Source organism: Phycodurus eques, chromosome 1, assembly GCF_024500275.1.
Source record: "Phycodurus eques isolate BA_2022a chromosome 1, UOR_Pequ_1.1, whole genome shotgun sequence".
Lineage (NCBI taxonomy): Eukaryota > Metazoa > Chordata > Actinopteri > Syngnathiformes > Syngnathidae > Phycodurus > Phycodurus eques.
In genome coordinates this window covers 32,902,136-32,929,993 of record NC_084525.1, presented here as the reverse complement: position 1 = coordinate 32,929,993, position 27,858 = coordinate 32,902,136, and the positions used below count along the sequence as shown (strand labels likewise).

Below are 27,858 nucleotides of genomic sequence, written 5' to 3'. Positions count from 1 at the left end.
GAAAAGCACTGGTGGGGGAAAAACCGGGAATCAAAACCAGGACTTTTCAGACAAAAAGGTTATACCGGAAACAGGCATGGACGCCGAAGTACCACTTGTGGAAGCGGAAAACATCTGGCACCTGCACGTACGCAACAACGAGTGTCTCTCCAGAAGCCGCCCAGCCCAACCTGAAACAATAAAGCAAACTACAAGCAGTGTGGTGCAGGAAATGAGCCCACCAAAATAAGACGAGGCTGTGCCGAACCACCACATAAATAAAAAGAATTTCAAAGTGGCCCTTGCATCCTTTGAATTGTATTTATGTGGCCCTTGGAGGAAAAACCTTGGACACCCCTGGCCTTTATTACCCATCCATACATCAGAAGAAGAAAGTGTCACTCAATGTCTTATTACCTTAAAGTGTCCTTGGCTGACACTTGAAACTCTCTGCTTCACTGACTGTATAAAGGAAAGCATCGCTGAGACATAAAATTTTACCTTGCCAATAATACACAATGCATTGTCATTTTATTCAACATTTACACAATCAGGCGGCACAACTGGTTAGCACATCTGCCTCACAGTTCTGAGGACCGGGGTTTAAATCCCGGCCCCGCCTGTGTTGAGTTTGCATGTTCTCGCCATGCCTGGGTGGGTTTTCTCCGGGTACTCTGGTTTCCTCCCACATCCCAAAAACATGCGTGGTCGGTTGATTGAGGACTCTAAATTGCCCTTAGGTGGGCATGTGTGCGCGAATGGTTGTCTGTTTATATGTGTCCCGCGATTGGCTGGCGACGAGTTCAGGGTGTGCCCCGCCCGAAGATAGCTGGGATAGGCTCCAGCACGCCCGCGACCCTTGTGAGGATAAGCGGAACAGAAGATGAATGAATGACTTTACACCATCAAACTGTTCTCAGAGCACTGGGGGACTTTGTCAATTTTGCAAACTCTGGGTTGAGCACACAAAAGAGAACATTTATCTGATAAGCTAGTAACAAGGTGTGGACCAATGAGCATCCTTTGAGGAAATGCAGCGATAACGATGAGCATGGTTTACATAGGCTAAAAGTGAGAAGTGACTGCAGGCTTGCAAACAATTGTGCCCCCGAAGAGATGAGTGTTTTATTGAACCTGTTTTAAAAGAAAACAAAAGAAAAGCACTGAAGGCTTTCATTTGTGCAAAGACTGATTTCACTTCCAACTGTTGATCTCACTGGCCCCTAAATGATGTGACACACATAACATCTGTCCAATGTTGTTCTCTTCTCTCCCTTTCAAACAGCTTATATTAGTTGTTTGTTTGTAAAATGGACTCTTCTGTAAAATAAACCATCTGCTATATCAGGTCCCAAAACAAACATTAGCAGAGAAAGGCTGATTTGAAATTTTACGTGTGTGTTGTTTTGGCTTGTTTGCTTTTATGCAGAATAAATTAACTCAGGATGTGTTTTTAATCACATGAGCAAACTTTTTAATCACAATTAAGAACACACTGGACTCAAAGGCGAGACCTCTGACCTGTGCTCCAGACAAACGGCTTGTCATAGCAAACCATCTGGCGCAATCCTTGCCATTTATGTCAGGCGTCAATCACAGACAATTTCATTGATCCCCTTTCAACCAACAGGATCACTTTGCTTTCGCCTTGGGGGGAGGGGGGTATTTAAAATTCGCACCTCACCAGGTGTCCTGTATGCAGTACACTACATAGCATTCATCGACTTGTCATTTGCCGGAATCTCTAAAGTCAATAAAGAGATTGGGGAAAAAAAAAATTATTAAAACAATTTTTAAAAAAAACATTAAATATATGCCATACGGTAAATATTTAGGTGTTCCCAGCAACTCAAGATTGTGTGGCACTTGCTGACATGCAGGATGCTCTGGGCATACAAATGACTCCTGTGACTAGGACCCACCACAGTGGGCCAGAGCAGTGTCACAGGCTGCTGGGAGGTATTTGTTCAAGGGTCTCAGACCTTTACAAAACCTTCAGGGAGACAGACAGAAAGACACCCCAGACAGCAAGGTGACATTGAATCAATGTTGATAATTCATCTGAACTCTCAGAATGGTTAATATCAATTTCTCAATGCTAAATAAACATTGAATCATCATTACAATGTCGATGGTCCATGATGATGTTGAACAGGACATTCGAACAACATTGATTTATGATGGGCTATTTGCCCGGGAATATATGATCAAAAATTAGATGACGTTTGATTGACCGGGATTATAGTGGAATATCCAGCGGAGGGACACATGGAGCGAACAACGACCCAAGCAAGCAGAGGAGGGAGGCGGAGTAATTCAATGTTTCTTTTTCTCCCGGACACAGACGAGGCAGGCACCATAGTGGACAGAAAATTAGGTGAGCAGCCACGCTATTTTACATGAATTAAGACTTTTTACATCAACCAGAAGTTTAGTACCGCATTAAGTAAGTTTAGCTTTTAAGGCTTTTAAGTAGGCATTCGTGGCCATTTTGTTAAGCTAATTCCGCCCAGGAATTGTTTTAAGACTCATGATTGAAAAATTCCATTGTTCTAACGATGTGAACTCCTTTAACACAACCAAATGAGTATTCTAAAAAACTCATTATTATAATTTTTTTTATTACATGAGAAGGTGAGGCTTTTTGCTGGACGCCAACCAACATGAATGTGCTAATTGTTAGCTGGCTAATGTGCGTGTTATGCAAATTTCTGCATAAAAAGGGGGGTGAGTAGAAGTATTAGTCTCAAGTGTTCATCAAATATGAAACAAATTTTGGGAGAGATATGTGGAAGGATTAGGGGTGCACGATTATGGCTAAAACAATGATCACGATTATTTTGATAAATATTGTAATCTTGATTATTAATGACGATTATTCCTCGTTAGGGATAAATGTTTATTACATTACTTTTCACCCACAAATATGGTTTTCAGTGCAAAATGAAACTTTAAAGAAGAATAAATGTTAGATCATTATAAAAAATAAATGTACCCTCCCCCCCAAAAATCTATTTTACCAAGGGCTAACTGAATAAATATGTTTTTACAATGTGCAATCATGAATTGCAACTTAATGGAAGCAAATCGAATAAATGCATAAAACGTAATAACATTAGGCTTTAAGCACCGACTTTTCATTTGAAATCCCCATCGTCAATATTGTCAAAGACGGTACGGCTCCATTGTTCTGCTCGACCACTGGTCAGTCCTGCACGATCACAAACTGCAAAGAACTCGACAGTTGTGATTTCCTTCTCTATTTACTTCTGCCGTTGTTTTACTGCGGTCAGGCCAGCTGAAAATTTGAAGTCAATGCAGCCAACGATTGTTAATAGCGTCTTACTGTGACTAGGGTTGGAATCGAGAACCGATTGGAACCGGGACTAACGTTCAGGTTCTCCCGGAATCGCTCAAATAAACATTTTTCGATGCCTACACTCTGCCGACCCCGAAGAAGAGAGTGGATAAAACCAACAGACACGAACAAAGACGTGCTTGTGCCCTACGGCGGCGGCGAACAAAAGTGTGTCTTAACTTTGTTCAAATTAATGACCAGTCGCCTCAGTAGATTATATTGCGCAAAGGAGGCGTTCACGATGTGTAGAACTCTTACGTGCTACCTCCTGCTCCGAGTCTCAGCCTACATCGCGCGGAACTTCATTGAAGTTAACTGGGTGAGTGAAACAATAAAATACGTCTACGCCAACATTGAGGCAGCTAAAAAGGTAAACGGTGGGTTGCATTTTTGCACTGATGATTTTTAGCATTTATTTTAGTCTTCAAACCAACGTGAGAGCCAGGGGGGGTAAGCTTAACATTGAGCTGAAACTTCATCAAAGGTCAAACTAGCAACTTTACATCACAATGAATTGGGACAGAATTCACATAAACGTCTCACAGTATGACAAACACTAGTACCTTGTGCCTCTGGTGGGTAGGTAAAGCAATCAACGTTTTACAGCATTTGGTTCCATTCATTTCTCCTTTTCTCGCCTTCTATGTTTACTTTAGTTTTTCAAAATTCACTGGTGTCATGTGAAGTTACCTTTTGTGCCAAAATGCTGAGTTCATGTGCGTAGCCTTCAAAATAAAAGGCTACAACCTTAAAGCAGGAAGTCCATTTAAAACTTGCACATAAACCATTTGACATGATAAAACAGTCCCAAATAACTGTCTTAACAATGCTATATTTAACTTTGAGCTGAAACATTAATTAATGAAAATTACGTCAATTGGGTGTGTTCCACACACATTGCCTTTTAGTTCATAGGTTTGATATTGATACTGGTTTCAAGAACGTTGTTTAACGTTCTTGAAAAAAAAAAACCCAAAAAAAACCAGGTAATTCGAGTCTTTCATTTTAGTCTATGCTGCCGGCTGCTAAGAAAATGGATGTTCATAATTTCGACACCCTTTATTTAAACCAGGCAATTTTTTTGACCCAGCCCCCTAAAATAATTGAGAATCATTTGGAACTGGAATCAAAATGGGGAACCGGAATTGGGAGCAGAATCGCGCAAATTCAAACGATGCTCAACCCTAACTGTGACATGCCGCCAATGTGCTGAGGGGCAACTTCAAAATAAAATAAAAAATACATATAAAAAACTTTAAAATGACATTGATGTCCAATGTATATGAATGATGAATATATATGAAGCTTTTATTTTGAAGTTGGCCAGGGAGCAGGTGCCGTCCCTTCACGAAGCATTAACCATGCGTTCTTCCCTGGTGGCTGGCTAACTACATTGCGGGCACTGCTGCAAATGAAGCACTTTTCATATGCAGCAGTGCCCGCATTTTAAGTGTAAAAGAATCGCCGACGCTCAGGCTCATTTAATCGTGGCAGCCAAAATCGCGATCACGATTAAAATTAGTTTACTTTTGCAGCCCTACATTTAGGTATGTTTTGCTCCACCCAAACACACTCTAGATATTTGGACTACATAGACGTAAACTGCTTCACTGACGCAATCACAAAAATCTCTTAATCATTAGCCTAATTGCAATATCAATTTAAAAAATATATGTGCTTGTTTAAAATTGTGTTTCTTCTTTGTGTTCGTGGTGGAACGGTTCACAAAATCCACAGTTTGGTTCGCATCTCGGTTTTGTCGTCATGGTTTTCGTTTCAGTATACATTGACTCTTGTCATCTTGTCATTCATATAACAGAATAAGGGCCAATCTCAGTTCTTCCCCTTCCATTCCTCTTTGTCTTGCCTCACTTTAGCCCTTCAAACGAACGGCCCTAGGAATTGGGATGACACGTCACCACCCCTCAGCCCCTGCTGCCTGTGTCGTAGTCAGACGTGACAATTGTTTACATTTGCAAGATGCCGTCTTGTGTCAAATGAATGTTACTATAATTATAAATGGCTTTTTTATTTAAATGTGTTTGTGCAGTTTCTAAAGGTGACTGGTATTTCAAAGTTTTTTATAATAAATATTTCCTTCCACGTGACAGGGAGCATAGATTTTCTACTCCAAAAACACATTTTTATAGAAGGAACATTTCGACAAACTAACGTCAGCCAATAAATAAGACCAACAACAACCATCACCAAACATTTGTAAACACACACAGAAAAGAAAATATCTCAAATAGAATAGAACTTTGTCACGGTCACAGGAAAGTGACCCCGTAGCTGGGGAGCTGATAGCAAGAGCCAGGAAGCAAGGCAAGAGCGAAGAACCAAGAGGGAGTGGCAGAGGAGGGAGCCACTGGTTAAATACACAGGGGGCGTGTTCAAAGAGGACCGAGGACCGAAAAAGACCACACCCATCAGCTTGAATCTCATCTTCTATTTTGACCCATAAAATGGGTTTACAATCATATATTAATATAAAATACTCCCAACTTTGTACTCTTTACTCATAGATCAAGCATAAAGAATGACTGTTTAAATGTTAGTCTTGGTAAATCAACTGCTTATGGTTCTATCACATTTCATGCTGCTTGGGGTTTCAAATCAGGACAAACAGTTCTCAGTCTTGCAGCTGCACCGGTAAAGTTGAAACACTGACACAGACATCAAGGCATATATTTGGAATATTTCTGCAGTTTGTGAAATATCAAAACGGACATTTTATCTTTAGTTAAAAACAACAGAATGGAAGTTTATGTGTTGCAGTACTCTCAAACGCCAATGGGTGGTGCCTTGCATGCACGTTTGAATAGTAAGCAAAGAGTTCGTTATTGTATTTGCATTCCATCATCGATCTGTCACTTTTGGCTGCTGTCACTTCAAACGAAGAAAAGGACTCTTTGATGGCTGTAAACCAAGATTTCGAGGGGACCTGCTAAGTACTTTAGGGTCCAGTAGGCGTCTTCTAGTGGTTGTCTCGAACAGCAGGGCCGCTTGGAAGAAAGCAGTTTATCAAGTGGGCGGAGAGTCACTGTGACACCTCAGGTTGCAGGGAGCATGTCCGCTACAGTTGATTCAATGATGTATTGTTGGAAAAATGACGGTTCAATGTAGTTTCAGTAACTGCATGCTATCTGGGACTGGGCCTCATTTACTAACCGTACATATGCACAGATTTGTGCTTCGATTATGCGTGTGCGCGTTTGATGCACCAATCTGTGGTTTATAAATATGTTGTACTTATTTTTATTCATACTTTGCGAACAAATTTAGAATGTCCTTAGATCATGCATATGCACAAATAATGCAGGATCAGCTATCAAAAATACCTCAAACACATCTTTTAACCAGTATGCACACACAACAGATTTCTACTTCAGTCATTCTTGAGAGTAAAATAATAGCTTTGGCGATAACTCAAACCAGGAATTGGCTAATGGGTTGACAGCTATAAATAACAAAAAGGACACTTCATCACTTTTACCCTCATCTCGTTCAAGTGCTGTCTACAGTAGGATATTGCATTTATATGACCCTTGCCCGCTATCTCTGCAAGCGGCCGAAGCAGTCACTCAATGAGGAAGTGCAATCAGACCGCTTGAATTTTGTAGTTTTTCCAAGGCTTCAGTATTCTTTGTAATCCCTAGGATAATATGATGTATGTTTTTCTGTGATTCTGCATGTATAAATATGTTGTTAACTAATATACGTTGGTGTGGTTGAATTGTGATGTGATGATTTTTGGAGGACTACTATTTACTTTTACTTGAGTCACATTACTGTCAAGTAACAGTACTCTTACTTGAGGACAATGTTTGGCTACTCTACCCACCTCTGGAGCGGACATCCTCTATTGCTACTCTTAACGTTTAAGCAACATTTTTGCTCATCAGATCAGCCAGTGTGGCATTGGTTGCACTGGTCTTTTGTATTTTCACGCTGACGTGCTGCGGATCGGGGCCCTGGTTGTGGTCCCAAGTGGAACCGCCAAGCACAACATCGGCAACAAGAGCTGATCCGCTAGTACATTTTGTATTAATTAGGAAACGCAGCTAGAATTATCTAATTAGTTTACTGATGTTAAATTTAAATGTATTAAGCGAGGGAGCGCTGTTAAGGATTATGTCACAACACAGACTGAAATAACTTCAAATTCAGAAATGGCCAATAAAAACAGAAAAATATTGTACTTAATATTTTCCTGGAGGATGCATTTGGGATTGGCCTTTGAAGTTGGTAATCGTGAAAAATTAAGTGAAACAGAGTTTTAGTCAGTTCTTTTCCAGAATGAGTGCTTAAAGAGGAGGATGCTATTCATGTGGCACAGCTTGAAGCAGGCATCAGGTGCAGATGGCCTGGCTCAAGTTGGAGGCCAGAATAAAAAAGCAAAAAAAATAATAATAGAACAAAAAAAGGCAAATTAAAATTTCATCTTAAATCTGTACATCAACGTACTTGAGCGGTGTAAATAAGTTTTTCTGCATGAAGATTTTTTCTTGTCTTATTGTACTCTTCCAGATGGCTTAATTTATGACGAAAAAAAAAATAATACAATCTCTGCGTGAGCCGGGGGATCTCCCCATGTCTGATTGGCCGGTATGCACGTGTAATGAATCTGACGGTGATTTGGCGTGTATGCTGTACTTGTGCACAGAGGACACATTTATACATTCACTAGTGAATGAGGCTCACTGTCTCTAATCCCCCTTGTTTATCTACATTACTAGAGGGAAGTCAACTGGCTCTGGATAAAATTTTGCCACCTAAACGGTACATCTCTTCATGTTAAAACTATCAGTTCAGTGGGCAGTACTCTAATTTTCATTTTTAAGCATCTTCTTTATTGTGATACATGCGCATAATGACATTAAAAGACAAAATACAAACACCATAGAAAATGAAAGTACCGTAGTACTGAATACTAGATCAACATTCATTAATATGCTAAAGAACAGCAATTTTGTCTTCTATTAAGGTACCATGCATCTTTTTGGGATGTGGGAGGAAACCCACAGAGGCACGGAGAGAACATGCAAACTCCACACAGGCGAGGCCAGATTTGAACCCGGGTCCTCAGAACTGTGAGGCAGATGTGCTAAGCAAACGTGCTAACCAGTTGTACACCGTGCCGCCAGACATTTTACATAATGAACATAAAATACCAATGAAGCATGAAATTAATTCATGGAGATGTTTAAATGAGTTTCATTGATGGACTGTCTCATCTGTGAATTTAGGTCAGTATGTAAACTTTGCTCACAATATTTCTACTCTTTGATGGATCTACCTTGATAAGACAATGGCTGAATTTTAATTAATCACGTTTGTTTGAAGAGGCATATTTACACAAGTAAACAGTGAGGCAGAGGGGGGAAAAGGAATTGTTGTATTCTAGGAGCTGCTTAGGCACAATTATAAAGCATAGTGCATACAGTATTCCGCCTACAGTAAAACAGAAATTCAACAATTCACAGTTGAAAATTTCCCAACAAAATCAAAACACTTTCACAGAAATCAGTTTTTTGTCAACATTTCAACAGCGATACTGTGTTCTCAGTCCCAGTACCACAAGCAGGTCAAAAACAGAAGACAGTCACATTTTCTTCTCTTGCATTGAAGCAACTTAAGATGCTTGACATCTATTGCCGTTTCACATTAATGAACTAAACAGAAGCTGCACATATCTTGGCTCGAACCGATGAAATATCCCAAATGCTAATACTTAAAAAGGAACAGATGATGCACATTTTAAGGATTTGTCACATAGTAGGCTGCTTTCAGTGGGCAGTTTAACATACAGTAATTTGTTTAAGATAGAACAACAATATTTCCTCTTCTTTTCAAGTCTGTTTTTTTTTTGTCACAAAAGAATGTGGTTCCTGCTGAGTTTACATGTAAACTGCCAATATGCGCTCAAAGTCAAACAATATATAAGCTAATTGAGCACAAATAAGAAACATGGTTATAAGGCAGGCTACAAAAGGTTTTCCATTAACAATGGAGTGGTCTTGTTCCGCACACACACACGCACGCACACGCAAGCAGATATTTAAAGCCCTTTGTAAGTATTGTACCAATATTAAAATGCAATGATTTTGCAGTCAAATCCCAGAGTTTTCATTCTTAAGGGTATGATGTACATTCAGTGATGACCTGCTGAGGGACCATGGTGAGGCTTTTGTCAGGACATGTAGTCCAGAGAATAGAGACGCAACCTGGGGCTACTGTTTGGATCCACCCTGGGTATGGAGTGGTTGGAGGAATCTGGGGATGAAAAAGAGCCAGGGGGAGTATCAGTAAACTCAAAGGTAATTATAATATGAGAAAAATCTGCACTGCATGCTTTGGGTTCAATTAAGTGCGCATTTTTAACACATTTCTTCAGACTTTTGACAGACACCTGTTCAATTCAAGTCTTTAAAAGTGGCTGAGAAAACCTAGACAAATTCATACTGTAGTAAGAAAAAGTGTGGACGCCTTCGAATAACCTGGATTCCTGCATAAACTGGTCATAAAATGTGATCTGATGTTCATCATACAAATTAACGCCGCTTTAAACTAATACCACACAGGATGACGATGCGCTTGCAGTCATCTTTACAGGATGATCACTCCTACAGAGTAGAAAAGTGCTGAACTTTCTCCATTTATACAGCATTTATACAGCTATTACACTCAAACATAATAGGTATATAAGTATCCACCTGTGGTAAATTCAGTTGATTAAACATCATTTGGAATAGCACACACCTTTCGATATAAGGTCTAATAGTTGGCAGTGCATATCAGTGCAGAAACCAAGCAAGGAAGTCTAAGTAAGTCTCTGCAGACCGATGGTGTCAAGGCACAAATCTGGGAAAGGATACAAAAGAATTTCAGCAGCAAAGCACTGTGGCCTCGATGATTGGGAAATGGAAGACGTTTGGAACCACCAGGATCCTTCCTACAGCTGGCCGTCGGACAACGCTGAGTAACCGAGGAAGAAGGGCCTTGGTCAGAGATGTGAACAAGAATCCTATGGTCACTAATGGGGAGCTAGGAGAACTATCCAGAAGGTCAACCATTGCTAATGCACTCCACCAATCAGGCCTTTATGGTAGAGTGGCCAAACGGAATCCACTTCTCACGAAAAGGCACCTAAGGATTGTCTGACCTGCAGAAACAAAATTCTCTGGTCTGATGAAACCAAACTATAAAGAGTCATATCTGGAGAAGAAGAGCCACTTCTCATCACCTGGCTAACACCATCCCTACTGTGAAGCATGGTGGTGGCAGCATCATGCCGTGGGGCTGTTTTTCTGCTGCAGGAACTTGGCGACTAGTCCGCATAGAGGGTAAGATGACAGCTGTCAAATGTAGAGAAATTTTTCAAGAGAATTTTCTCCAGGGTGCTCTGGAACTCAGACGAGGGCGTCGATTCACCTTCCAACAGAACAATGACCCAAAACTCCCAGCCAAGATAACAAAGGAGTCGCTTCAGGAGCGGCCTGTAAATGTCCTCGAGTGGCCCAACCCGACCCCGGACTTGAATCCAATCAGACATCTCTGGAAAGACCTAAATATGGCTGTCCACAGATGCTGCCCATCCAACCTTACTGACCTTGAGAGGATCTGCAGAGAAGAATGGGAGAAAATGCCCCAAACCAGGTGTGCCGAGCTTGTAGAGACATACCCCAGCTTGAGGCTGTGGTTGCTGCTAAAGGTGCTTTAACAAAATATTAAGCCAAGGGTGTGATGTTTTATGTGTATTATGTTTAAATGTTTACATTTTCAATAAACTGTCCGAAAAGGTTTTTACTTTGTCATTATGGTATATTTTGTCGATTTAAAAAAAAAAACTATACTCCAATCAGCTTTAGAATAAGTCTGTAACATAGCAAAATGTGGAAAAAGTGAAGGGGTGTGAATACTTTTTTTTTTTTTTTTTTTAATGTGGCTCCTGCAGGGTGGAACATATTGCAGGAAAAGCTGGGCTCAAGGGTCTCTAAGTGGTTTTAAAAGTAAATTGAAGAGGCTGGATTATGATGCAAAAGGTAAAATGGCTGATCTTTTGAGATTTCACTGAATATGTTGATGTGCCTTTATGTATTTATTTTGTATTGTTTATGTTTGTCTGTATGTTGCTTTCATGGCTACTTGTCTTGGACCAGGACACTCTTGTAAAAGAGATTTTTAATCTCAGTAAGGCTTTCCTGGTTAAACAATTTCAAATATAAAAATATTACACTTTCAATCTTTATACAATTTAATAATCCTAGATTGATGGTGTTCTGAGAGCACTTTGTGCGAGGCATTGTTAACAAGCTTTAACAAGAAAACTCGGAACTGATGTGTGTTTTACAGGACAGGGCAGCTTTAACCAACACCAATAAAAACATGAAAACATAATTGTTTGCCTAATATTAGCTTAAGCAGACTGTGTTTTCTATTGCTATGACTTGGATGACGATCAGATCACATTGTATGACCAATTTATGCAGAAATGCATGGAATTCCAAAGGGTTAATATACCTTTTATTGCAACTGGATTCATGTTTTGTTTCCTCAAACATTATTTTGTGACAGAAAGCATAATTGTAACTGTGTCCTACCAGCGATAAGTGGAGGCGTCCTGTGGATGAAAGAAGGGGGGTATGTTTGCTGTTTGGGAGATAACACCGTGTGGAGTACTGCAGGAGAAAAAAATATGACAGTAGTGAAGACTGAGCACCAGAAACAGCTCATTGAAAAAAAAGAGAACATGCATAAGAATAAACAGAACATGCATAGTGCCACATCAGTAAAGGATATACAGTGTGTACTATACATCTACCATAGGAATAAGTTGTTGAACAGGGTGGTCAATCCCTAAACGTACTACTTTAAAATGTAATGTTTCCTTCTTAACATTTTGTATATCAACTAAATTACTATTACCTCACATTGCCATAAAGAAACCATGACATTTTGGTGTTGATCTGCAAATCAACAATCTTTAATCATTGCGGCAACTGACTCATTGTGAGAAAGAGACAACTTCTCCATGAGCCTTACAATTGGCTTTCTTCATTGCATGTACGAAAAAATACTTATTTTGTTAAAAATGGAAGAACTGGCCTGAAGTTGAGATCTCAAGTGGTGTTACTATGTGAGTGTATCAACTGACCCATGTTCTGCACACAAACAGCTATTACAACCCCAATTCCAATGAAGTTGGAACGTTGTGTTAAACAAATACAAACAGAATACAATGATTTGCAAATCATGTTCAACCTACATTTAATTGAATGCACTACAAAGACAAGATATTTAATGTTAAAACTGAGAAAACTTTAGTTTTTAGCAAATAATCATTAACTTGGAATTTTATGGCTGGAACACGTTCCAAAAAAGCTGGGACAGGGTCATGTCTACCACTGTGTTACATCACCTTTTCTTTTAACAACATTCAATGAATGTTTGGCAACTGAGGACACTAATTGTTTAAGCTTTGTAGGTGGAATTCTATCCCATTCTTGCTTGATGTACAGCTACAGCTGTTCAACAGTCCGGGGTCTCCGTTGAGACAGGCAGTCCAGTCTAGTTACCTGCACTCTTTTACTACGAAGCCACGTTGTTGTAACACGTGCAGAATTTGGTTTGGCATTGTCTTGCTGAAATAAGCAGGGGCAACCATGAAAAAGACGTTGCTTGGATGGAAGCACATGTTTCTCCAAAACCTCTATGTACCTTTCAGCATTAATGGTGCCTTCACAGATGTGTAAGTTACCCATGCCATTGGCACTAACACAGCCCCATACCATCACAGATGCTGGCTTTTGAACTTTGCGTCCACAACAGTCCGGATGGTCCTTTTCCTCTTTGGCCCGGAGGACACGACGTCCACAATTTCCAAAAACAATTTGAAATGTGGACTCGTCGGACCACAGAACACTTTTCCACTTTGCATCCGTCCATCTTTGATGAGCTCGGGCCCAGAGAAGCCGGCGGCGTTTCTGGGTGTTGTTGATAAATGGCTTTTGCTTTGCATAGTAGAGTTTCAAGTTGCACTTACGGATGTAGCGCCGAACTGTATTTACTGACTTTGGTTTTCTGAAGTGTTCCTGAGCCCATGTGGTGATATCCTTTGCACATTGATGTCGGTTTTGGATGCAGTGCCACCCGAGGGATCGAAGGTCACGGGCATTCAATGTTGGTTTTCGGCCTTGCCGCTTACATGCAGTGATTTCTTCAGATTCTCTGAACCTTTTGATGATATTATGGACCGTAGGTGATGAAATCTCTAAATTCCTTGCAATTGTACGTTGAGGAACATTGTCCTTAAACTGTTCGACTATTTTCTCACGCAATTGTTCACAAAGAGGTGAACCTTGCCCCATCTTTGCTTGTGAATGACTGAGCAATTCAGGGAAGCTCCTTTTATACACAATAATGGCACCCACCTGTTCCCAATTAGCCTGTTCACCTGTGGGATGGTCCTAACAGGTGTTTGATGAGCATTCCTCAAATTTCTCAGTCTTTTTTGCCACCTGTCCCAGCTTTTTTGGAACGTGTTGCAGCCATAAAATTCTAAATTCATGATTATTTGCAAAAAACAAAGTTTATCAGTTTGAACATTAAATATTTTGTCTTTGTAGTGGATTCAATTAAATATAGGTTGAACATGATTTGCAAATCATTGTATTCTGCTTTTATTTATGTTTAACACGTCGTCCCAACTTCATGCGAATTGGGGTTGTACAATATACTATTTATTGGTGTGTTACAATGAAGATACAACTATAGCAACAACGAGCACCTTACCGATGACGATGACGGCTGTACCAGCTAGCAGAGCGAACAGGGTGAACAACATCATCTGGTAGGAGTTTTTAAATCCATGTAGCGGGAGGCCCCCTTCCATGTTAACAAGTGGTGCAGCAGCTGGTTTGAGAGAGAACAGGATGAAATCAGTCTGTCTAAATGTCTTCCATAGGGCTGGGAATATCTACAACAAAGTACAAATCATTAATTACGGCACAGAGTAGTAAAAGTGCTTTAATACGGCCATGAAATCTGAAGCGAGGTAGAGCAATACCTGGGAATTTAAATATTTCATGACGACCCTGCGCTAGCTGCTGCAACCTGTTTGGTAAAACCTTTCCTACGCAAATACAGTATTTGATTTGACATAATGATGGATGCTGCAAAAGGCTTCACAACAGCAGCTTGAAACTCAGACGCAGCACAAGCAGCGAGGAAGCACAGCTGTCATCTATACAATGCATTTCAGAATTTGCTTATGTGGGTCATTTAGTAATCAAAAGAAACGGAAGTATTACTTTGCTTTAAACAATTTTAAGAGACATCCTCATTGTGATTTGCCATTACCCACATGGGAGAACTGACCTTGCATGCTTGCACTGGGCTCAGCCACGTGTATCAAAGTGACCGGGATGGTGAGACTCTGACCCGAGGAGGCACTGCTGATGGTAATGGAAGAAGAGCCAGCTGCTCGGAGGTCCACAGCCCTTATGGTGTACTTTGAGAGACTCTGGAAGTTGCTTTGTGCCTCAATCTCTTGAATACCAATGATGGGAGAACTGGAGACCACCTAAGGCACAGAAAGATATTTCATTATATATATATTTTTTCCTTACAAAGACCAAGTCATCTTTGTACAGTAGGTATCAGAAATGTTATTTCCCCTGACCTCCATGTCTGCTAGGGCAGCGGCTGGACCGAAGACTGTGAGCTCCGCTGATGGGTGCAGGTTTGAGAGCATCAGCTCAGTCAGGTCAGAGTAGAGCCCAGGCTCTATTGGCAGTCTGGCACTGACTTGCTCCCCAGAGAAGGTGCTGCCCTCCAGGCCAGCCTTCACCAGCAGGTTGGTCATGGACATACTCAGAACTCTGGTCAGCTGGTCTGCCATTGGCTGCAAGGTCATGGAACATGTGTACAAGCCTGTGGCAAGGACAAACAGTAAACAGGAGCCTGACAGTGACAGGATAATGAGAAACAACTTGTGTTTGTGTAAAAGCTACTGTTCTTGAAGTGTACAAATTATACATACGAGCAGCCTGCAAAATGACACACCAAAAAAAAAAAAAAAAAAAAAAAAAAGGCTGGGCATTATAATCTTCATAGAGAGAACATTATCATTAGTTGTACCCAATACATTAGTTCCCAATTCCCTCTCTGCTCTAATCTCGGAATTTGTAGGTGAAAGGTGATTTTAGTCACATGGTTCCGTTAAGACCTCAGTTGGAATTAGGAGAGTGGGTGCAGCCTTGACCATGTTGCGGATTCCCTCAGGAGTCCCAAACACAATTAGACAAGCTTTCAGGCATTAGGGAGCCTCTGCAGCTCAATACATCAACCTGGCACCCTTTTTGGGTGCTGTTAAATACACTCTTTGGGCCACGCAGATATTGATTATAGCCTGCAAACAGTAATTACCTGCTCCCCCCTGCATACACACTACACCCAAGTTTGCTTCAAGACAACCATGTTTGACAGAGCCATAATGGCAAAGCTATCAAACACAATATGAACGGGGGGTGGGGGGGCATTGAAGCCTATATATTTTTTCCAAATAGAATTATGATACACAACCTAGTGAAATTATCCAGCTCATAACAGACCCACTGTGGAGCATGAGCTGCCGCCACAGGAATATCAATTCCGGCAAGACATACCAATGCTGGGATCAAAGATGGTGTGTGTTTTAAAGACACTGCTTGCAGGAAAATCGACAGCATCGCTAGTAAAGCTGAGGTGGCAGCTGACAGAGGTCTCTGGCTGCAGTTGCGCAATGGCTTCCGTCTGGATAGAGGAGCAGGTTCCTGCAGGGTACATTACACTGGCATAAGCTTTGGGCTACAATACACACCCTAGTTATCGAAATTAGATAAAAATGGAAAGGTGGAAGGAGCTGTGCGGAAGGTAATTTGAGTGAGTTATTCAATACACTACACTGTTAAATGTATCCTGATTTGAAACTTAAAGCTAACACACCGAACTGAGTGAAGCCTGTTTTTCACTTCAAAAAGTTTGAGTGCCACGAGGCTCAAAGTGGGGAGCAATGTTGTTCGAGTTTTTACATTAACAGTCAGCCATGCTTATGTCCAGTTACTCACCAGAGCAGATGGCATTTAAGGTTATATTAACATTTAACAATGTTGTTTTGTTTGGGGTTGTTTCAGGAAAAGCAAAAAATAACTTCTAATTTTAAGTTCAACCATCAAAATGTTATTTGAACTGAGAATATATTTTTTCGTATAAAGTCAGAGGACATTGGACTATGATACCAGTAACTCCCGCCATACGGATCAGTCGAGTCTGGGACATCATTTGGCAGTTAGCGGTTTAGACATTTGTACTTAAACTGGGACGTGACTTGTGTGGGAGACATTGTCAAAGGTGCATTTCTTTTAAAAAAAGAAAGTCAGGCCTGGTGGTGTAATTCACACAAACATTTAACTTGTGCTTTTGTAACTGGCCCCAATTTAATTCAGTAATGAGCATCCACGTTAAATTAGGTAGTGTGATTATCATCATGTGTTGTGACAAAAGATTGACTACAGTTGAGTCACTACAGTACCGATGAGGTTGGTTCCTTGTCCTCTGGTTGTGAGAAGAACTTCAGTCTGCTTGCCAATTCTGACTGGTAAGGCCTGTGCGGCCATTGCAGCTGTCTTTGTAGCCGTTTCCACCACAATCTAACATTCAGGGGACATAATAAACACATACAATTTGCATGCTGATAGCATGAATCAAGTAAAATCAGAACATTTCCATGTTGGTCCAGTACTGTCTGAGAATCAAATAACTTTATAGTTAATTACACGTAAAATAAGAGCTAGCGGTACAAATATGCAGGTTACGTTCAGCTCAGAAAAGAGAGAGTTGGGTGGACTGAATCCTGTGCTGTGTAAAAATTAAATAAAAAGCAATTCCTCCCCTTCTTCATCATGTGTGAACATCTTGTCATGCACACAAATTTGACACAATCTAGTTGTGGCAGGTGATGATAGACACACTGAACTACTTTACTTTTTATTTCATTGTGGTAAATTGCTCAGGGTTGATTAAAGGGGGACACAATGGCTGAAATAATCAAAATCTCTTGACAAGAGGGGTGACAGTGGAAAAGCAACCTGAGGAGTTTAATATGCATAATTAGAACAGTTATTTGCAGCTCAATCATCAAAACCAATACTGCTAGGAGTAAAATATACAAATAAAATACAACATGAGGTACGTCTGAAACATAACAGCTTAATTAGTAGCTCTATCAAGACAACATACTGTACCTCTCTGTAGGTTTTTAAAACACCAGGTATCTCATAGTATACAGTAGCTGCCCCATAATCTCTGGCTACACTTGCACCAGTTTTGGAGTCTACCTGAAGCACAGCATTGGCTGAAGAGCTCCAAGTACCATGGCCTCCTGCAGAAAAGAGTAGATTTAAAACCTGCGCAAGTTGATAAAACTGTTCAAATGATTTTACATATTTCCGTACTCCCAAGTCTCACCATCTTGACTGGCCAACTGAGCAGTAAAGCAAATGACGTCTCCCACCACCAGCCTCCGGGCCTCTCCTGGCTGGATGGCATGCTCCACAGGAAGCGGAATGTAGTCTGCCACAACAGTGTTTTCACTGTCATGCACAGACAGCAGTGTGAGGCCTGCATTGAGGGTCCTGACTGTCAAGGTATGATTAACAGGCCCAGATCCGACCTGCACCAGATCATCCCTGACAGTTAGGAGCAAAACAAAAAATTAATTGCAATGAACAGATCTTTAAAAGGTATACTTGCAAATGTTTTGGGGCAGACTGTTTTAGGCACATATATTTCCATTGTAAATCTTAAACAGAACAGTTGACCAAATGGTGTCCCCTGTAATATTAGAAAAATAAACAAGCAATGTAGCATTTCAATTTTGTTTATATTCTTCCACTAAAAGTATCTCGCGGTCTACTTCCATCTAACAAGCATCTGTTCAGGACAAACTTCTCCCAGTTGAAATGCCTGTCAAAACCAATTGCCTCTTTGGAGATTTTACAGAATTTAATTACAGCCTATTCTTTTTGTCTCAAGCGTATCAGCCTTGTATGACTCTGATTTTGATTGGTTTCCCCTAAAAGTGCATGTCAGCACCTTGAGTGCACTGTAATAGAATCAATTTATCGTGAAGACCCGTGAGGAGGCCCTCACAGACTTCACTTTCTGGACAGCACTCCCATTCATTTAACTCACTCCGTAACTGAGGTGGAAACAACAACAACAAGCCATGTAGACGGAACAGCCTACTAAAATAACAGAGTCTATTAGAAGGAGTGTCTGCCGTGACCCCAAACCATACTTGCAGTGTTGAGATACTAATGTGCTGTCTTCACAAGGAACAAAGCATTGTTATAATGTCAAACCTTTATGGCTGATCACAGCTCTAACGTAGAATTGTAAATATTTTGCTTTCACAGATTTGCGGGCGCACCAAATGTAGATATGGACGAATACAAGTGTTCCGAGAAATCATGTTCCAACAATAGAAAAGTAACAGGTGGCAGAGGTAAAACCTTTGACAGTGAATAGAGTTTTGATGAATGGTTTTCAACTGACTGCCAGACGCTGGCCGTTTTGTTTCGGCGACAAAAGTCTTTTGGCCGAAAATGCACTTTTGGAACATTTCTGTTGGCCGAATATGTTCGGTAGCAACTTTGTGTGACAGGTGCTAGTTTCATTCTTGACTACTGTTGGGGTGCTCTTGACCAAGGCCCCAAGCCCTCTCAAGCTCAGTTTAGGAATGCAGAACCATTTGGGCATCCTATCTCTCCTTGCCTGCATGTGCATGGTCTGGATGATGATGTGAAAGGCATTCCAGATAAACAGTGACAATTCGAATAATTATTTAAATAAAACTATATTTTAATCGATGCAGTGGCGACTGACCTGTTAGTGGTGAAGGTGAGATGGCTGTTGGAGCTGTGCAGGGTTTCTCCAGTGCTGGCATGAAAATGAACAGTGAAGGTGAGGACTATTCCCAAAGGGAGGGCTTTCAGGCTCTCCCTGGTGGACGTATGTAACGCTGGACTGGTACTGAAGCGCACATAGGACACAGGCACCACCTGAGGGATGAGGATGGTGGATGAGGAGGGTAGTGTTCAACTCAGGGACAATGTCACCAAAACTTTGTATGACTGTTAATCACACAGCAGACAGTAGGGGATATAACGGACAACTCAGGGTTTGTGTGATTGTGAATGGATGTTGAGAGTACGGGAAGAACGAAAACAGGCCGGGTCCACTACTCACGTAGCTCCCTTGAATATAAACATAGATTCACACACACTACTGGAACACCATTAAAGATGCCATTGCCACATACATTTGGATCATCTTCAATACTTAACAAGGAAACATGTTTAAAAAATGCCACAAGTCTCCACACTTAAATCTCAATCTACTTTAAGTGCAGTTAATTTTTGTTAACACTAGCGCTCATGAACTAACTAATTACAGTTACTATAAGTTTCTTGTTTCTGATAGGAAAAGGGAGGTTTCAATGTGAGGGAAGGATTTATTTGTAAATGTGGGTATACATGTGTGTATGTGTCTGTATATATATATGTATACACACATAAATGCAAGGCTCGAATTAAGCAGTCTCGCATCACAGTTAAATACAGTTCATCCAAATATATATGAATGTATGTGCTCTGTCCTGAGTTGTTTAACACATCTAGATGTAAATACCATGGAATAAAATCTGGAATTCTGAGCTTTTGTCTCATTAATCTTTTGATCTGAAACCCAAATGTTGTCAGTATACAACAAAAACAAAGGAATTGACCTTGCGGTTCCAATACTTTTGGAGGGGACTGTAAATACAGTGGCTGAAATAAGTATTTAACACGTCACCATTTTTCTCATTAAATACACACCATGTTTGGAGAAGAAATGGCACTGCACATCACAATACAAACAGTGAAGTTCGGGGGGAGGCACATGATAGTGTGGGGCTGATTTTCAGGTACTGGTAAACTTCACATGATTGAAGGAAGGATGAATGACCAAATGTACCGAGACATTCTTGACAAAAATCTGCTGCCATCTACGAGGATGATGAAAATGAAACAAAGGTGGACATTTCAGCAGGCTAATGATCCAAAACATAATGCCAAGGACACTCTCAATTGGTTTAAAAAAAAAAAAAAAAAAAAAGTGAAGCTCCGAGAATGGCCCAATCAATCACCTGACTTGAATCCAATCGAAAATCTATGGAAAGAACTGAAACTCAAGGTCCATAAAAGAAGCCCACGGAACCTTCAAGATTTGAAGACTGCTTGTGTGGATGAATGGGTCAAAATCACACCAGAGCAATGTATGCGACTAGTTTCTCCATACATGAGGCATTATGAAGCCGTCATTGCAAACAAAGGCTTTTGTACAAAGTATTAAATAAATACCACCAATACTTTTTCCCTGTGTCATTTCACATTATTACACACACAACTTAATTTCTGAGTTTATTTTATCTACTTTCTTTTTATGTATGGATTACGTGAGTTGTTCTCAACATCTGGTGAAATTTTCAGGTCAATGGCACCTAGAAGTATATTTAGTGAGTAAAGTGGTGACGTGTTACATACATCAGCCGCTGTGTGTGTGTGTGTGTGTATGTATATATATAGATATATATATTTATATTATATAATATATATATACTATATATATATATATATATATATATATATATATATATATATATAAAATATATATACTATATATATATATATAATATATACATATAATATATATATATATATACTATATACATATAATATATATATATATATATATATAATATATATATATATATTATATATATATATATTTATATATATATATATATAGTATCACTTCTTTTGAATCAGAAAACAGATCAACAGGTTGTTTGATGACGACACTAATGCCCTGCATGAAAAAAAAAAAAAGAGACGTCACGAGAAGCCTCGCAAACTGACCTTTACTGCAATGATGAGAGTTTGATTGACACCAAAGGACTCTTGTGAGGTAACTAGCAGTGATGAAATGCCAGTGAGTGAACCAGAGAAGAGGAAGCCCTTATCGTCAACTTGTGCGATAACAGCCAGGTCAGTGTAATCCAGCATCTTGTAAGAGAGTGCACCTACACCATCTCTAGTACACAGCAATACAAATAAAGTTACAGATTAGCTCAGTATTTAATTGAGGAACTCGATGACACCTGCAAGTTGAATTCACCTGTTCGTTTGGAGTTTGAGGACTGAGTTTGGGGCCATGAGTATCTCGCCGGTCTCGATTATAGGATTAAGCATCTGTAGCTTGTCATAGACCTTGATCAATGCAAACATTGTGAAAACGCCATTAGTAGTAAGTTTCATCCATTGACGTTATAAACAAGTGAACCGTCACAATCTGACACACTGCGAAGTTGTGTGCATTCATCTTGAATTTGTAGTCTTAGCACTTCACAACACTAAAAACTTCAGATATCCCAAAGATCAATAACTTCATTGCTCTGCAGCCTCTCATGTTTGAAATTGAAAGACGCTGCAGAGGGTGGGGGCGGGTTCACAGTGGTAATTAGCTCACATTGTAGTAAAATGTGAATACAAGCCAAGTTTCAGAGTTGTACCTGGATTTGGATCTCATCTTTGAGCTCTGGAAGATTACCAGTAAATTGACCAGCAAGTTGACCAACAACAGGGTCAACAACTCTGAGGACAACCTTGAGCCCTGTCCGCCCTCTTGTCCGACCAGTCACACTCATGCCGAAATTGTGTTCAGACCTGAGCTCCACATTAGCCTGACAGTTTAGAAAGGCAAACCATTAAAAAGTGATTAGTAAACAACAGTGAAACGGAGACAACAAGCAGATATATGCAGAGACAGCATGTTGCCTGTCAGTCTGATAAAAGGAACAGCTCAGTGCAAAAACCTATGAGAGAGAAGCATACCATAGAATGTCTCGAATGGACATCCAGGATGTCCCTTTTGGTAGTGGACCAGTGAAAGCTAAGTCCAGGCAGAGCATTACCAAACGTGAAGGGTGTTTGGCTACTGGTCAAACCCATCACATAAACAGGCATCTACAGAAGGAAATTAGATCATATAGGGGACAATGCCAACCATATTCTAAAACATTTGTTCCAACGGAAACAGGAGTTGTTAAAATGTACATTCACAAAGCTGTACCTTCACTCCTGTCTTTATTCGTGTAATGGGTGCTCTAATTCGAATGGCAGTCAAACGCACAACTTCAACTTCAACTTGATCCTAAACACACAGAATACTTGCAATTTGCAATTGGATCTGTTAAAAAAAAACTCACATGCATCACCCCATCACATCATTTACCTTCGACACAACAACCAGCTTTCCAGTTTCAGCATCAACAGCTTGGACGAGTCCTGTCACAGTAACGTTACCAATGGTCGCACCCTTGACGTGACCGATGCCGTTTACAGAAGCGATGTCCTCATTGGAGATGGAAAACAGAATGTTGGACTGAGGCTGAGGGCCACCCTCAGATGTGATCTAGAAACAAGGGTAGTTTGACAGAAAAATGTGTTTTTAACAAATTACATTTTAGTCATGTAGCACTATGGGCCCAATTTTAGAAAGGTTATGGCTGTTCACTATAATATGACATAATTGGAAGCAGAAATCGTGAGATGAACCTTTCATATAAACTTTCTAAAGTGGTACATCAGCTGGGTATATTAACCTTTGTAATGTTGTGCAATTCGATAGCGTCCTGATTAGATAGCAGTGCTTTTTAAATGAGTGCAACAGTGCACTGAAAGAGGAGCTGGAAAGGAGACCAATGAGACCAATGCTGTTTTCCAGAGAGAGTCTGGCAAAGGTCCCTTTTGGAAGACTGACTGTGGACCAAATGAACTCTACTGGCAGGTTAAACTGAGGCTGCCTGCTGTGAGCATAATAATCAGTAGCGCGGCGCACACGCACACACACACACACACACACACACACACACCTGCATCATTGCTCCAATCAGCAGAGTCATTTTCCTGGGGATGAGTTTGAACGATGGAAATACCTATTAAGAAACAGATAGCTTACAAATAGTTTGTATGTTAGCTGTCATGATGAGTTAAGTAACAAAAACCAAATACCTCAATTTGTTGAGGGGTAGATGAAAACTTTCTCTCATTTTTATCCACTACGACAGCTGACAAAGTTGTCTGGCCAATAGAAACACCTTTTACTTGGTAAACTGCGGTGTCGTGTTCTGTAGATTCTGCTGCTGGTCTGTAAAAGGGACATTAAGACGCATCCATGAAGCTTTACATATTTTCAACAACAGCATATCAAGATTCATATCACTTACATTAATGAGACTATTGAAGATGCTGCCTTAACTTTCAACTTCATGAATTGGAAATAGCTGGCTGGGAATGGCTTCTTGTTGTCATCCAACACTCTGACATAACATCTTACTGATTTACCAATTTCCACCTGTAAATGAGACAAATGAAGCCAGGCATTAGGGGAAATCACGAATTTGGTTTACAGGAAGGGCAAAGCAGAGGACGTTAAGACCAAGTGAGCTCCATGAATATTAGAAGTTAAACATAATAAAGCATAAACACTGAGTGCCACTGAGGCATGTATGGAATGTGTATAACTTATACTGTAATAAGTATCACCAGGTCGAGCGGTTCCAGCATTATTCACAATGAGAAATGAGTAGATTGGAAACTGACCTTGTCGACAACTCTCACATTCACCTCCAGGATGTCAGAAATATGCACTGTGGCTTTGGCTGTAGATGGGAATGCCAAACAGAGGTCATGAACCATCACTTGCACCACACCTGGCTGGATAGGGGCAACCTGAGGGGAAAAAGGAATCCAGAGGAGATCCTCAAATTGGCAGGAGAATAATTCGTTATCACTTTTGGGTTTAAACTATGAATTTCTATTTCACCTTCCTTCAGTCACTCGCACAGCATTCCAGATGCCCCCACATACCTGAGCTGTTCCTTGGGTGTCCTGCAATACGACATCTGCAATGTCTTTGACACTGGTATTTATAAAAAAATGGCCTGACCCCTCTCGCAGGGCAAGGTTAACCTGTAAGGAAAACCACAAGTAAAGCTTTTCATCTTAACTCAAAATTGATATGGGATAAGACTAACTCATCGCACAATTCAGGCTCACTTGCATGTTTGAGCATGCTCTGTTGGTCACATCAAAGGGAACCTGACCACAAATGCATACTAAAAAATGTTTAGATAGTTCATAAACTCCTATTTATCCCCTGCACGTCCCGGACACGTCTCCTTCATTACCAAGGATCAGGCAAGCGGGGCCCAATTGAGAAGAGTGAGCAGGTACAAACATGCTTGGATGAAGTGTTTTGCAAGGGTAAACAATACTTAATATCAAATTATGGACTAAACATTAATTGAGCAGTAATCTCTTACCCGCACATCTGGGTGGTTGTATATGGTCAATTTGTCAGGAAAAACATTCACATCTTCAACTAATATGAGTTCCAATGTCGCTGAGACAGGGGTAAACGTGTCATCCTATCCAGAAGAAGAGTTGAAACAGAATAAATATATACCACACATTTATATCAGAAGAAATATGATAGTGTGTCAAAACTAGCCTTTACACGATCAGGATTTTTGGGGCCGCTCACCGATCAGAGAGTTTAAAAAAACAATAACCGATCACCGATCTGATCACAAGAGGGAGCAATGTGTCTATTTAAATTACCTGTTCATTTACTGTATATACTTTTGTACTTAATTGCTTCATAAATTTGTTCTTTGTTCATCTATTTATGCCAGTGAGGCATAGTGACAGCCAGAACAAATGAATGGTCTTCTATTAGATGGCAGGAAGTACATACAGTAATTAATGTATCCACTTTTTGTGGCATTTTTGTTTGGTGGTGTGCCGTGAGATTTTTCAATTGTAAAATATGTTCCTTGGCTTCATAAATGTTGGAAATTACTGCTCTAGTCAGATTGTGTATTCTAATCAGTCAAGTCAAACCAACACAAGATGACAGAAATAATGGGTGTGAACTTACTGTAATTACTTTATTGTAATTAAGTTACTTCACCCAAACCGAAACTTTAGAGCATGATTAGACAGAACGGCGACATGTTTACGTACAACCGTTAGTGCTAGCACTAGCTTGCTAGGCTACATAACGTTTTTGTTGACTGCTTGCGAGCCGTATCGTATTAAAAGTACGTGAACATACCTCAAGCAAGCCTTAAACGAACGTCCTCTCCTGTCCTGAGCACCGGTGACCACCAACACACGTTTTTCCCCATTTTGTCCTTATAATACAGTCGGTGCGATCCACTCTTGTCGTCGTCACCACGATAACGCATGTATCCGGTCGCATTTGAGTTGATAAGATAAAGCCAATGACCGTAAAAAACTGGTTGTGGTGGTATCGGAATACACGATTTTATAGCAGTAGTCTGACATAGTGCAATCGTGAAAGATCAAATTTGTCTTGTAGTCTACATTACCTGTTGTCTCTCCAACACTGCTGACATGTTGTTTTTTTTTAATAACTTTATTGGCTGTCAGATATTTACAGTACTACGTCAAAAGACACGCGACAAGGCTAAAAATAAACTAGCTTTTGGATTCAAATATACTGTGTACGATGGCGACGCGGAGTAAATGTATTTTGCGGTCATTGATCGGATCGGTGAATTATGACATTAAAGCCGATCAGCATAATATGCTAATTATCGGCCGATACCGATCAGGTCGATAATCGGTGTAAAGTCTAGTCAAAATGTTATAGACCAACATAATATTTTTTTTTTTTTTTTTTAAAAAAGATTATTGCAAAAATGCTACATTAGTCAATCCACATAGTGCATACATTTGTCAACAAATCCAAAAATTGGGGTGGGACTTAAATGTCTGATTAAAATGCCTGCATTTTTTAAGCCAACTAATTTGTTTGTAATTACTCACAATTAACGCCTTAAAGTCCTACTCCTAAAAAAAAAAATTCTGTTCTTAGTTATTTGTATAAAAACTGAACGTTAATGGACCAGTAGAAAATAATGTATCTGGACTGAGTCTGCAGGATGTTCTCATGGATTCCAACTATCAAGTGACATCGACTGTAGTTTCTCCACAAAGAGGAAAAGCTTCAAATTTAATGTCAAAAGAAATTCTGATATATTTTTTGTCAGACTTAGAGGATGAATGAACGTGAGCTAATGTATGTAAAACAGAAATGTGAGCAAAACTGCTGAAAAACTGAATAAACTGTGTAGGCATCTTCAATGCAGTTCCTTCCCAAGGCAATCACGGTGTATTTACAACTGCATTAACATGCGTCTCTCCTTGTCCAGCTGCAGATTACCTCGTGGTAGCAACCATTAAATGGGGCCTTGATAATAAAAGGCTACTTAAAAGTGGAAATGAAACACTGCAGCTTTGAGAATTTGTTACAGTTATGTATCTGATATGTACTGAAGAGGGTGCTAACATATTTCACGACTGCACGGGCCACTGGGTCACTATCACAGCATGGAGGGAAAACAGACTACTCAACGATCAAACGAAATATAAAATTTGAAACTTACTCGACTATGAACTTCGGCTGCTTTGATATGTGAACGCTGGTAATCCAGTGCTGTCACTGTGATGGCAGCAATCCCTGACTGACGATGCACAACGATAGTCTGCCGTCCTGTCGCAGTTGACAAGTGAAAGGAATTGTACAAAAACCAATCAATACTTTTAGTCATTTAAGAATTACAGAAATGAAAGTCTGGGAATTCAATTCAGATATACATTCCTCGCCAGAATATCATGAGAAATCTGAGTTGGGGTCTCTAAAACATAACAAACCACAACTTTTAAAAACAAAGTTTTACCATGTAGTTTCATCTGTTTGTTTTCATCCTCAAAAAGTTGAAGCGTCATGGGTAAAAGAGGTTCGATACTGGCTAAGGACACTTTGGTTGATTCCCACACTATACTCAGAGAGCTGAAGTTGTCAAACTTTCGCCCTTGTTGGTCAAACGCTCCAAGATCCAAAATTGAGTTGCGGAAATTTGAAACTGGCACCTTAAAAACAACAACATACATATACATCTATAAATGCACACACACACATTCACATATATAATATATGGATACATATATATTTGGATAAAGTATATTTAACTGCGATGCAAGACCATTTGATTCGAACCTTGCACACAAATACATATATATATACACACACATATACACACACACACATATACATATATACACACACACACGTTTATATATATATATATATATATATATATATATATATATATATATATATATGGCGGCACGGTGGACGACTGGTTAGAGCGTCAGCCTCACAGTTATGAGGACCATGTTCTGCGCCTCTATTGCCGAGGCAGCCGACCGGAGCTGTGGCCGTAATATAGTCGGTGCCTGTCGTGGCGGTAATCCCCGACCCCATTGGTGGACACCAGCGGTGAG

At 40.1% G+C, this 27,858-nt stretch overlaps 1 protein-coding gene across 4 annotated transcripts in view; it reads right to left on the bottom strand.

Moving 5' to 3' along the window:
- Positions 1-8,718: 8,718 nt before the first annotated feature.
- nup210 (nucleoporin 210) overlaps positions 8,719-27,858 on the bottom strand; it is a 53,694-nt gene continuing 34,554 nt past the window's right edge. For all 4 annotated transcript variants that reach the window (XM_061688772.1, XM_061688791.1, XM_061688782.1 and 1 more), the window contains 24 exons: positions 27,252-27,444; positions 26,958-27,064; positions 24,807-24,911; positions 24,352-24,453; positions 24,085-24,213; positions 23,709-23,836; positions 23,494-23,629; positions 23,355-23,417; positions 22,715-22,894; positions 22,553-22,633; positions 22,315-22,446; positions 21,993-22,163; positions 21,599-21,690; positions 21,340-21,514; positions 19,265-19,440; positions 17,846-18,066; positions 17,623-17,759; positions 16,911-17,028; positions 16,006-16,152; positions 15,021-15,271; positions 14,717-14,921; positions 14,132-14,251; positions 11,941-12,018; positions 8,719-9,613 (listed from right to left, as the gene is read on the bottom strand). In XM_061688772.1, the coding sequence (XP_061544756.1) occupies positions 9,531-9,613; positions 11,941-12,018; positions 14,132-14,251; positions 14,717-14,921; positions 15,021-15,271; positions 16,006-16,152; positions 16,911-17,028; positions 17,623-17,759; positions 17,846-18,066; positions 19,265-19,440; positions 21,340-21,514; positions 21,599-21,690; positions 21,993-22,163; positions 22,315-22,446; positions 22,553-22,633; positions 22,715-22,894; positions 23,355-23,417; positions 23,494-23,629; positions 23,709-23,836; positions 24,085-24,213; positions 24,352-24,453; positions 24,807-24,911; positions 26,958-27,064; positions 27,252-27,444 (3,330 nt within the window). In that variant the 3' untranslated portion in view covers positions 8,719-9,530. The remainder of the gene's footprint in view (positions 9,614-11,940; positions 12,019-14,131; positions 14,252-14,716; positions 14,922-15,020; positions 15,272-16,005; positions 16,153-16,910; positions 17,029-17,622; positions 17,760-17,845; positions 18,067-19,264; positions 19,441-21,339; positions 21,515-21,598; positions 21,691-21,992; positions 22,164-22,314; positions 22,447-22,552; positions 22,634-22,714; positions 22,895-23,354; positions 23,418-23,493; positions 23,630-23,708; positions 23,837-24,084; positions 24,214-24,351; positions 24,454-24,806; positions 24,912-26,957; positions 27,065-27,251; positions 27,445-27,858) is intronic.